This window comes from Oratosquilla oratoria, chromosome 10 (assembly GCF_046742065.1).
Source record: "Oratosquilla oratoria isolate Oo_2021 chromosome 10, ASM4674206v1, whole genome shotgun sequence".
NCBI classification, from domain to species: Eukaryota; Metazoa; Arthropoda; class Malacostraca; order Stomatopoda; family Squillidae; genus Oratosquilla; species Oratosquilla oratoria.
The window spans coordinates 35,006,439-35,018,290 of NC_134786.1; the positions used below are offsets into that span (position 1 = coordinate 35,006,439).

General features: G+C 39.7%; 1 protein-coding gene across 1 annotated transcript in view; it reads right to left on the reverse strand.

Moving 5' to 3' along the window:
- Window positions 1-11,141: 11,141 nt before the first annotated feature.
- The window catches only part of LOC143028855 (uncharacterized), a 14,654-nt gene continuing 13,943 nt past the window's right edge, over window positions 11,142-11,852 (reverse strand). Inside the window, exon 6 of the mRNA XM_076191216.1 lies at window positions 11,142-11,214. Within this exon, the coding sequence (XP_076047331.1) occupies window positions 11,142-11,214 (73 nt within the window). The remainder of the gene's footprint in view (window positions 11,215-11,852) is intronic.

The following is an 11,852-nucleotide window of genomic DNA, read 5'->3' on the forward strand; positions in this document are numbered from 1 at the left end:
TGTAGAGGATGGTAGGGGTGTGATGGAGATGAATGTAGGTGGTGGTCTAGTGAGTGAGAAAGAATCAGAAGAGGGAAGTGATCCCACGGATTTGAGGTCAGGAGACGTAAGCCCATCAAAAGCAGCAGAATGGGAGAGGGAGGGCAGTTTCTGGTAGATGTGGCAGAAGTCCATGGGTGAGGAGAGCCTGGACGACGCCTACAGCAAGATATTTGCCTTTTTCCCAGGAAACCTCTTCAATCTGCCTAAATGCAATGCAACCAAAGACCTAATAGCGGAAATAACCCGTCTACTAAGAGAATATATAAACTCATCTTCCTACGCCCCACAGGTATTCAACACGCTGGCTATCCTTCCACATCTTAAATGTCAGAGGACTCACAGAAAATCAAAGTACTCGGAAAATGTCCAGACATTTCAACGGAGGATGGAACAATGGAAGGAGGGAGAAGTGGAGTAACTGGTGATGGAAGCAGAGGCCATTCAACATAGACGTCACAAGGGCACCAACAGAAAAAGAAGACGAGAAGACAAGCAGGAATTTTGCAGACAAGATGAGGCAGGGAAAGGTTCCGGCTAGCATGAGGTCGCTCGCAGGGGAGAATGAAGATCCAGGAATTCTTCGCCTAAACAAGGAAACGCTGAAGAAAAGCATCCAACAGCAAGACCAGCAAACGTGGACACTAAATTCAATGGTGACTGCCACCCACCCCACGAGGTGGCCTTTAAGAGCATCACGAGAGAAAGGAACTGGAACCTTGCTCTACATACTGTTACAAATTGGGGAGAAAGGGGTGCCTCTGTTATAAAATGGAACAGTGGAGAAAATATTAAAATTCAATGTATTTTATTCGTTTTGATTTAGATTTCAGGTTAGGAAAAGTGAGTTTCGTTTTAAAATTTTATTTACATAATACAATTCAACGAAAAAAAAATGTAACAGAAATATTATCACAAGTTAAGTATTTAATTTTAATATAACTTAAAATTAGAAAACAAGAAAACCACGTGAGATCAAAATAACCATAAAAAAACATTGTTGCGTAAAAGTTAATTTGTAACACACATATAAGACAATGCCAATAAGAACACGGTTACGTGTGTTCACTTATGCAAAGTAGACCACTTGGAAAACAAATAACGAAGCAGAGCGCTTTCGTATATTACATATTCAGTGCAAAAGTGCATAGTTAATAGAAATACTTAGATTATATATACATGAAAAAGGAACAAGAACAGTTTACAAAAGGGTAGAGGACAATTTACCCCCTGGAAGGCGGGCTGTCAGGTCGCAAGGGTCAATGCGTCCGCTAATGAGGGTAAAGCGATTTAGGTCACAGTCGCAGGGTTACATTTTACCTACTATTATTTTGCTAATTTCTTGACAGATGAAATTGTCAAGTTTATATAAGCCTTTGTGTAGGTTGGTATTTTGATCACTGGTGGTATGGATCAAACTACACTCTATTAAGTTTCTTACTATTATGTTTTTAGTATAATAGATTGCATGGGCATTACCCCAATCAACTGGATGATTATTCAATTCAATATGCTTAAAGATTCCACTGATGTTATTGCCATCCCTAACATTTTTCTTGTGTTGTTCAATTCTAATGTTTAAGAGTTTGGCAGTTTGACCTATGTAAAATTGATTGCACATTTTGCAAGGAATTTTATAAATGCATCCTTTTTTAACTTCAGTACTATTATTGATGAGCATATGTTTTACTGTACTATCATTTTTAAAAACTACCTTTACGTTAAATCTTTAATTCTGTAACACTTAACAAATTTTCTTGAAATGGCAAAATCAAAACATTATGATAACTAAAAGGAGATTTTGGCTGAGGAGTTAAAATGATTTCCTTGAAAAGTTGCAAGCAGTATTAAGGAAATGTTTAGGGTCTTTTAATTTTAGCCCAATGTTAAAAACATTAACAAGAAGTTAAAACAACTACTTCATGAGAATAGAGACCTCTTGCAGAAATTCATTTCAATTAGTTCCCCTTTGCCACATATGTATGGTCTCATTAAAACTCATAAATGTAACAACCCCGCCAGACCTATTGTTTCGTCAATTGGTTCTGCTTCTTACAAGCTATCTAAATGGCTAGTTACTATCCTAAGCCCTTTAGGAGGTACAATCTCTTCTTCTCATGTTACAAACGCTTCTGATTTAATAGACAAACTTCATGATATCAAACCAAATTATAAGTTTACATCTGTTTGTTTTGATATAGTCAGTTTATTCACGCAAGTCCCCATAGATGATTTATTATTTTACCTTTAAGATGAACTTAATAAACATGTTCTTCCATTGCCATCAACTATATTGATCGAACTAATTAAGGTATGTGTTAAAGATTGCAAGTTTCAATTTAATGGTAATTTCTATTCCCAAAGTTTCAGCATGAGTATAGAAAACCCTTTATCCCCAGTTTTGAGTAATTTATACATGAATTTTTTCGAAACTAAAATATCACACAAAATCTTCACCCCTAATATCCCTTGGCTTAGGTATATTGATGACATTTTAGGTCTTTGGCCAGAAGATGAAAATGTCCATGATTTTTTAACCAAATTAAATACCCTTGTTGATCCTATTAGATTTAATTTAGAAATTGAGAAAAATTGTACCTTACCTTTCTTAGATTGCACCATCCTACGTCATGACAACAGCCTTAAACTTAAAATATTTCGTAAACCAACTAATGTAAGCTCATATATTCATTATTATTATTCGCATCCAAACAGTTTTAAACGTTCAGTTTTTCTTCGGTGTTTCTCAGAGCTTTCCGTATTTGTAGTCCTGAATTTATTGATGACAAAATCAGAAATGTTTTTAACATTGGGCTAAAATTAAAAGACCCTAAATAATTCCTTAATATTGCTAACAATTTTGCAAGGAAATCATTTTATCTCCTCAACCAAAATCTCCTTTTAGTTATAATGTTTTGATTTTGCCATTTCAAGAAAATTTGTTAAGTTTTACAGAATTATTAAAAAGATTTAACGTAAAGGTAGTTTTTAAAAATGATAGTACAGTAAAACATATGCTCATCAATAATAGTATTGAAGTTAAAAAAGGATGCATTTATAAAATTCCTTGCAAAATGTGTAATCATTTTACATAGGTCAAACTGCCAAACTCTTAAACATTAGAACTGAACAACACAAGAAAAATGTTAGGGATGGCAATAACATCAGTGGAATCTTTAAGCATATTGAATTGAATAATCATCCAGTTGATTGGGGTAATGCCCATGCAATCTATTATACTAAAAACATAATAGTAAGAAACTTAATAGAGTATAGTTTGATCCATACCACCAGTGATCAAAATACCAACCTACACAAAGGCTTATATAAACTTGACAATTTCATCTGTCAAGAAATTAGCAAAATAATAACAGGTAAAATGTAACCCTGCGACTGTGACCTAATATCGCTTTACCCTCATTAACGGACGCATTGACCCTTGCGACCTGACAGCCCGCCTTCCAGGGGATAAATTGTCCTCTACCCTTTTGTAAACTGTTCTTGTTCCTTTTTCATGTATATGTAATCTATGTATTTATATTAACTATGTACTTTGTACATTGAAGATGTAATATACGAAAGCGCTCTGCTTCGTTAGTTTCTTTTTCCAAGTGGTCTATTTTGCATATAATACAATCTTAAATAGATTTGCAAAACTCACTACTTTGATTAAGAACATTAGATCTCAATGGAGAATGTTTTCATCTTTTTGTTTCACACACATTTATTTCACTTTTTCTAGGACACATACTGCATAATAATTTTCAGTACTTCATAAAATAACAAATTTCAGTACATATGGGAATTGTCCTTATGTATTGGCAAGATTCCGAGTCTGAAACACAGCAGGTCCAAGGTCTTTATGTCTGACTAAAGTAGTATCTCTGCTTGGCACCAAATTCCGGTAGTTTAGGTCTCCCATCACAAGTACATATATTTCATCAATACCAAATTACCTGTAAAAGACTTCAAGATTAATATTCAATTAATTAAAACTGATACATAGAGTATTACAGGTATTTTCCTAATCAAATTGTATCCTAACTTTCTTCATATCATCTAAGTGAACCTCCGATACTTTCCTAGTTTCTAAGTGTAAGATCTTGTTAGGAAAGGAATACAAGAATCAACTAGAACCTACTAGTTGCAATGAGTTTGATGAAAGCTTAGTTGCTTTGATCGTGAAATCGTGAAACACAACAAAGCAATTGCTTTGCAAGGGAACGCCTTAGGCAAAACAACTGTTTTAAATCATCAGATCAAATTTAAACCACGGACTCAACCTATTTATATTCACGCGAGATCAAAATAACCATAAAAACACTTGCATAAAAACTCGATAGGAGAAAACAAAGGTAATTAAAGATCACGCACGGGAAACGATTATTTATTGTAAAAGCCTATTAGACACACCAACATTAAAGTACCCAAAAGATGACCTACAAACCTTAACACAGATTGTGTAATGGGGATTAACAAAAGGTGGGGGAAGACAAGGTAATTAAAGATCAGGCACAGGAACGATTGACACTCCTAATTCAAAGTCCAAAAAGGTGACCTACAAACTAAACACAAAATCTCGCACCATACACAGAACGCACGTGGAAAAAATGTGGAGGAAACAGATTAAAAATGTCACCAACGAGAACAATTGGCAAAAGCTTGTATGACACACCCATTCAAAAAAAAAAAAAAAAAAAAAAAAAAAAAGGATGAACCTACAATCCTAATAAAACCTCGCAACAGACATAAGATTTACATATATATACCAAGGCTTTTTCCCCCTTACAAGGGAAGTAGCCAAAAAGGGAAAGGCATAAAATCATCTACACCCATTCCATCCCTGAATACATCCCACACCCCTCCACCCTCCCATTTATCTTAGCACCTCCTGGATGACGGGTCATCCCTGCACCTTGTCCACTGCCCTGGGTCAGAAGCAGTGTCATAAGACACAGCACATCCACAGCAAGGCCGCTTCATTAAACCGGCGACCCCCCCTCTTCGTCCCCCCATTGCATAAAATGAGAAGGCGGGAAGAAATCCCTTCGGGCTGCGTCATATTTTGCTCACACATACTACCTTACCCCACACCCCACTGCCCATTCCACCTCATGCAATCACAACATCATCCATATACAACCCTTCTCCATTCACCCCTGTCTTCTGTCCTCTCCCGTCCTTTCTCAACAGACATTCCCCTCTTCCCCAAAGCCCCCTTCACCCCATCCATCCACCTCATCCTAGGACGTCCCCTCATGTTCACTCCCTCCACATCTGCCCTCCACACCTCTTTTACTAGTCTTTCTTCACTCATTCTTTCCATGTGTCCAAACCATCCTAATATTCTTTCATCAACCCTATCTCCCAGCTCCTTTTCCACCCCTGTTCTCCTCCTCACCTCCTCATTTCTCACTCTATCCAGCCTAGTAACCCCCATCCTACTTCTCAGACACCTCATCTCAAGCACATTCAAACTCATTCTCTCTTCCTCTCTTAAGTTCCATGTTTCTGCCCCATACAGTGCTGTTGGCACAATTACTCCTTCATACAGTCTCCTCTTAGCATCCATTCCCAAATGTCTATTCCTCATTACACTCTTCAATCCACCAAGGCATTTACTCGCTTCTCTCAATCTACATTCTACCTCCACCTTCACTCCACCTTTTCCTGCCACATTTGCAACCAAGTATCTAAAACTACCCACTTCCTCCAGTCGCTTTCCCTTAATGCTCACTTCCAGTCTACTGCAACTTTCACCCCTTGTACATCTCATCACCTTACTTTTACCCACATTTATCTTTAGCTTTCTTCTATCACATACTCTCCCAAACTCTGTCACCAACTTCCTCAATCCCTCCTCCGATCCTGCCACAAGCGCAGTGTCGTCCGCAAACAACAGCTGGCTCACCTCCCACTTTTCTCCATTTTATTTAACCATCTCCAATCCCTGACCCACTACTCTTGCATTTACCTCTCGCACTACCCCATCCATGTATAAGTTGAACAGCCAGGGCGACATAACGCATCCTTGACGATGTCCCACCTCTACCTCGAACCACTCACTCTCTCCATTTCTAATCCTGACACAAGCTCTACTACTCTCATAAAAACTCTTGACAGCTCCTAGAAGCTTTCCTCCTATCCCAAATGTCTGGATAAACTCCCACAGTGCCTTTTCCAGATCCATAAAAGCCCAAAAAACATCCTTTCCCTTTCATATAGCTTTCTCACATATCTCGAACCACTCACTCTCTCCATTTCCAATCCTGATACAAGCTCTACTACTCTCATAAAAACTCTTGACAGCTCCCAGAAATTTTCCTCCTATCCCGTATATATGCATTACCTCCCACAGTGTATTTCTGTCTACCCTATCATAAGCCTTTTCCAGATCCATAAAAGCTAAAAAAAAACATCCTTCCCCTTTGCTATAGCTTTCTCACATATCTGTCTTACCACAAAGATGTGATCTACACAACCTCTATCTGTCCTAAATCCACACTGTTCCTCACCAATTACTCCTTCTGTTCCTCTCCTGATCCTCTCAATTAAGATCCCCCTATAAGACTTCCCAACTACACTTAACAAGCTAATCCCTCTGAAACTACTACATTCACAATTGCCCCCTTTTCCCTTGTAAAGAGAAACTATACAGGCACTCCTCCAGTCCTCCGGCACTCTACCCTCTCTCCAGCAAACTTTAAATAACCTGACCAGCCAGTCCATCATCACTGTACCTCCCTTTTTCAGACATTATGCATGGCATCCATCCAGACCAGGTGCCTTACCTGCTTTCATCATCTTAACAACTGCCATCACCTCATCCTTCCTTATTTCTCCTCCATTCTCCTCACTCATCACTCATTTTCTTCCCATTTCCCACTGCAGCTATCTCTCCCTCCCTATCCTCCTTCACATTTAGCAACTTCCTAAAATATTCTGCCCATCTTCCCCTTACTGCCTTCTCTTCCATTATCATCTCTCCATCTGCACTTTTTACCTTATCTTTTCTACTTGATTCGCCTCCTCTTTCCAAAACATCTTTTTATTACTTTAAAAATTTTCTGTCATACTCTTACCCCTATTTCACATCTGCTCTCCTCTTTGCCTCCTTTACCTTTTGCTTTACTTCTCTTTTCTTTTCTTTGTACCTCTCATATGACTCGCTCGTCCTATTTTGTAACCAATCTGTGAAAGCTCGCTTCTTCTCTTCTATAACCTTCTTTGTTTACTCATCCCACCATTCACTACCCTTTCTTCTATTTCCCCCTGTTCTTTTTGTTCCACAGACCATTCTTGCATACTTTATGACTCCCTCCTTGAACCATCCCCATTCCTCCTCCACACCTAGCTCTACTCTATCCTTCACTCCCTCCCACTCCTCCTTCAGCTTCTTTCCGTACTCCTTCTCCTTTTCCTTTTCATTCAAAGAATTCACTCTAAGAACCTCCCTACCTTTTGTCCCTTTCCTCTTTCTCCATCTATCCTCCACTCTCAACTTATCTTCCATAAAAAAAATGATGTGATATTCCCCCACCCTCTCCCCTTAGCACATGTACATCCTTAACTCTTCCTATCATAATCCTATTTACCACTACATAATCCATTAGCGCTCTATCTACCACCCTTCCATCCACCACCCTCTCCCATTTGTACTTATGCTTGACTTTCTTCCGAAACACTGTATTTGTTATCATCAACTCTCTTTCTAGACATATTTCCACCATCAACTCTCCACTACGATTCTTTCCTGGAACTCCACATTTCCCAGCCACTCCATCGATTGGACCATTTCCTACCATAGCATTAAGGTCTCCCAGTACTATTACATTGACATTTGTCCCTAGATCCTCTATGCACTCATTTAGATCTATCCAAAAGGCCTCCCTTTCTCCTACACTCTTCTCACTGCCAGGCCCATATGCACTTACAAAGACCCACATCTTCTTCCCCAGTTTCACCTTCATCCACATTATCCTTGAGGAAACCTCCTTCCACTCCACTACCCGTTTTCCTATCTCTTCACTTACTAGAATAGCCACCCCTTCCCTCCCTCGCCCTCTCTTCACTCCTGATAACCTCCCACTTACACTCCCAAACTTACACTCACCCTTCCCTTTCAACTTAGTTTCACTCAAAGCCAACACATCCATCTTTCTTCTCACAAACATACTACCTATCTCTTCCCTTTTACTCTCATCTGTACCACATCGACGCACATTAAAAGACCCAAACCTTAGGGTGCTGGTCCGAGAACTTTCAGACCCTCCTATGCCTTCTCTTCTCCTATAAAACCACTACATACCTTGTGTGAAAAAGTCTCCGACAAGGAAACAACGTCCGGCTCTCGTCTCGAACGAGACGAGGAAAAGAAAGCAAGAAAAAGTTTTGACGCCCCTCCTTTAAAGGGTTCGCCAATTGACCTGATGTGTCACTGGAGCCAAAAGCCAAAGGGTAGTACATAAGGAAGTTTTTTCCTATACCACTTCTAAATAATAGCATAGAAGCCTAATCCACTTACACAACCTTAAGTGACAAGAATATTGTGTACATAATGACAAAAACCTTAATACTAACACAAAGAAAGTAAAAAGGACAATAAGGTAATTAACCGGCAACTCGACATGCGCGAAGCGCACGTCCAGCCAGTCTACCGGTGATATAAAATGTTACCATACGAATACCATTTAGATACAATTAAAAATACATTACAAAAATTCGAGTATGTCCCAGCGTACTGTCCTATGGTAACAGAGATACAAGTTGCAGTAAACTAGTTACATTACATCAAATAAAAATGGTAAGATACAAAGAAAAGAAACATAACCAACATATATATATATATATATACATAGATATACATACATATATATATATATATACATAGATATACATATATATATATATACACATAGATATACATATATATATATATATATATATATACATACATATATATATATATATATATATATATATATATACATACATACATATACCAAGGCTTTTTCCCCCTTACAAGGGAGGTAGCCAAAAAGGGAAAGGCATAAAATCATTCCCACCTATTCCATCCCTGAATACACTCCACACCCCTCCACCCTCCCTCTTATCTTAGCACCTCCTGAATGACGGGTCATCCCTGCACCATGTCCACTGCCCTGGGTCAGAAGCAGTGTCGCAAGACACAGCACATCCACAGCAAGGCCGCTTCATTAAATCGACGACCCCCCCTCTCCGTCCCCCCATTGCATAAAATGAGAAGGCGGGAAGAAATCCCTTCGGGCTGCGTCAAATTTTGCTCACACATACCACCTCACCCCCCATCCACCCGCCCATTCCACCTCATGCTATCACAACATCATCCATATACAACCATTCTCCATTCACCCCTGTCTTCTGTCCTCTCCCGTCCTTCCTCAACAGACATTCCCCTCTTCCCCAAAGCCCCCTTCACCCCATCCATCCACCTCATCCTAGGACGTCCCCTCATGTTCACTCCCTCCACATCTGCCCTCCACACCTCTTTTACTAGTCTTTCTTCACTCATTCTTTCCATGTGTCCAAACCATCCTAATATTCTTTCATCAACCCTATCTCCCAGCTCCTTTTCCACCCCTGTTCTCCTCCTCACCTCCTCATTTCTCACTCTATCTAGCCTAGTAACCCCCATCATACTTCTCAGACACCTCATCCCAAACACATTCAAACTCCTTCTCTCTTCCTCTCTTATGTTCCATGTTTCTGCCCCATACAGTGCTGTTGGCACAATCACTCCTTCATACAGTCTCCTCTTAGCATCCATACCCAAATATCTATTCCTCATTCACTCTTTAATCCACCAAGGCATTTACTCGCTTCTCTCAATCTACATTCTACCTCCACTTTCACTCCACCTTTCCCTGCCACATTTGCACCCAAGTATCTAAAACTATCCACTTACTCCAGTCGCTTTCCCTTAATGCTCACTTCCAGTCTACTGCCATTTTCACCCCTTGTACATCTCATCACCTTACTTTTACCCACATTTATCTTTAGCTTTCTTCTATCACATACTCTCCCAAACTCTGCCACCAACTTCCTCAATACCTCCTCCGAGCCTGCCACAAGCGCAGTGTCGTCCGCAAACAACAGCTGGCTCACCTCCCACTTTTCTCCATTTTATTTAACCATCTCCAATCCCTTGCCCACTACCTTTGCATTTACCACTCGCACCACCCCATCCATGTATAAGTTGAACAGCCAGGTTGACATAATGCATCCTTGATGAAGTCCCACCTTTACCTCGAACCACTCACTCTCCATTCCCAATCCTGACACAAGCTCTACTATTCTCATAAAAACTCTTGACAGCTCCCAGAAGCTTTCTTCCTATCCCGTATATCTGCATATATATATATATATATATATATATATATATATATATATATATATATATATACATATATATATATATATATATATATACATATATATATATATATATATATATATATATATATATATATATATATGCAGGTTGGCAAATTTGCGCCCCAATGCTAACGGCCACGGCTTACTTGACCTGAGGGCAAAGGTAACAATAGACGCCGCTGATCTGACCATCTTGACATTCTGGGTGTGTTAACATCGTCTACACAACTGACCGATAAAGGGAGGGAGGTAAAAGCTACGTGCTGGCAGAAATAACGACCACCACGAGAAAGGAAAAGAAACACGTGTACATTGGATACGTGACATCACCCAGGTAGTAGCAGGACCATCGGGCTTAGATGTGTCTGAATAAAATGTCTCCTCAACACCAGACAATTTGGGACGGCAGTGCTGGGACAGCAGTAGACCATCGCTGGTTTGGCGAGGAAACTGGCAACTGAGGCATAAACAGCGTGCAGACTTATCCCGCTGGATACGAAACCTGGCTGTCGTTCAATTGGTATAGATTGAGAAGAATAATAGGAAAAGCCATCATAAAAATCGCAAAGGACGAAGTGCGAGAAGCTGTTGGCAAGTTGCAAGCGTTTGCGTGGCAAGAAGCAGGTTGTGAGGCGGCAATTTACATCATGAAGAAGATATTTTAGGAACTAGACTGCGAAGCAGTCATATTAGTCGATGCATCCAACGCCTTCAACAACATAAGCAGAGAGGCTACTATACACAATATCAAAATCAAGTGCCCTGTTTTGGCCAAGGACGTATAGAACACATATAGAGAAACAAAAGTTATTTGTCACCAACGGAGTTAAAAAGAAAGAGACAAAAGTGGAAGTCATCAAATCTTCGGAAGGCACCACTCAGGGAGACCCGGTGGCCATGGCAATGTACGTGTTTGGTGTAAGGAAAGAAATGGGTTTGCTACATAAAAGGTGATTTAGCGGGTGAGGTAAAATCTCCACTGGACTTTGTCGATTTATTCTCGGGTACTGGAAACATGGTACAAAGGGGAAGATGTCACATATCCCCTGGCGAGATAAGGGAGAGTGTCTCCTTACCTCTACTGCTAGGTCCTTGACCTAGGCAGGCCTTCTGTTAGGTCCTTGACCTGGACAGTCCTATTATATAATAGGTACAGCCGTCGTTATAAGAACGGAGGTACTTGGGTAAGCATTTTAGTGTAGGTTGCCGTATGGGAGATGTGTTAATCATTAAACAGGTGTTAGTTCATTTGTATGGGGTTTAGTTATATGATTGGTGGACGTGGTTAGATATGGCGTATATATTGTTTACAATAACTAGATATAGAATACATTTTGGTAAATGATTATTGGTTACATTTTTAGGGGAAATTGCCGATCCTATCATCACTTTTGTACATA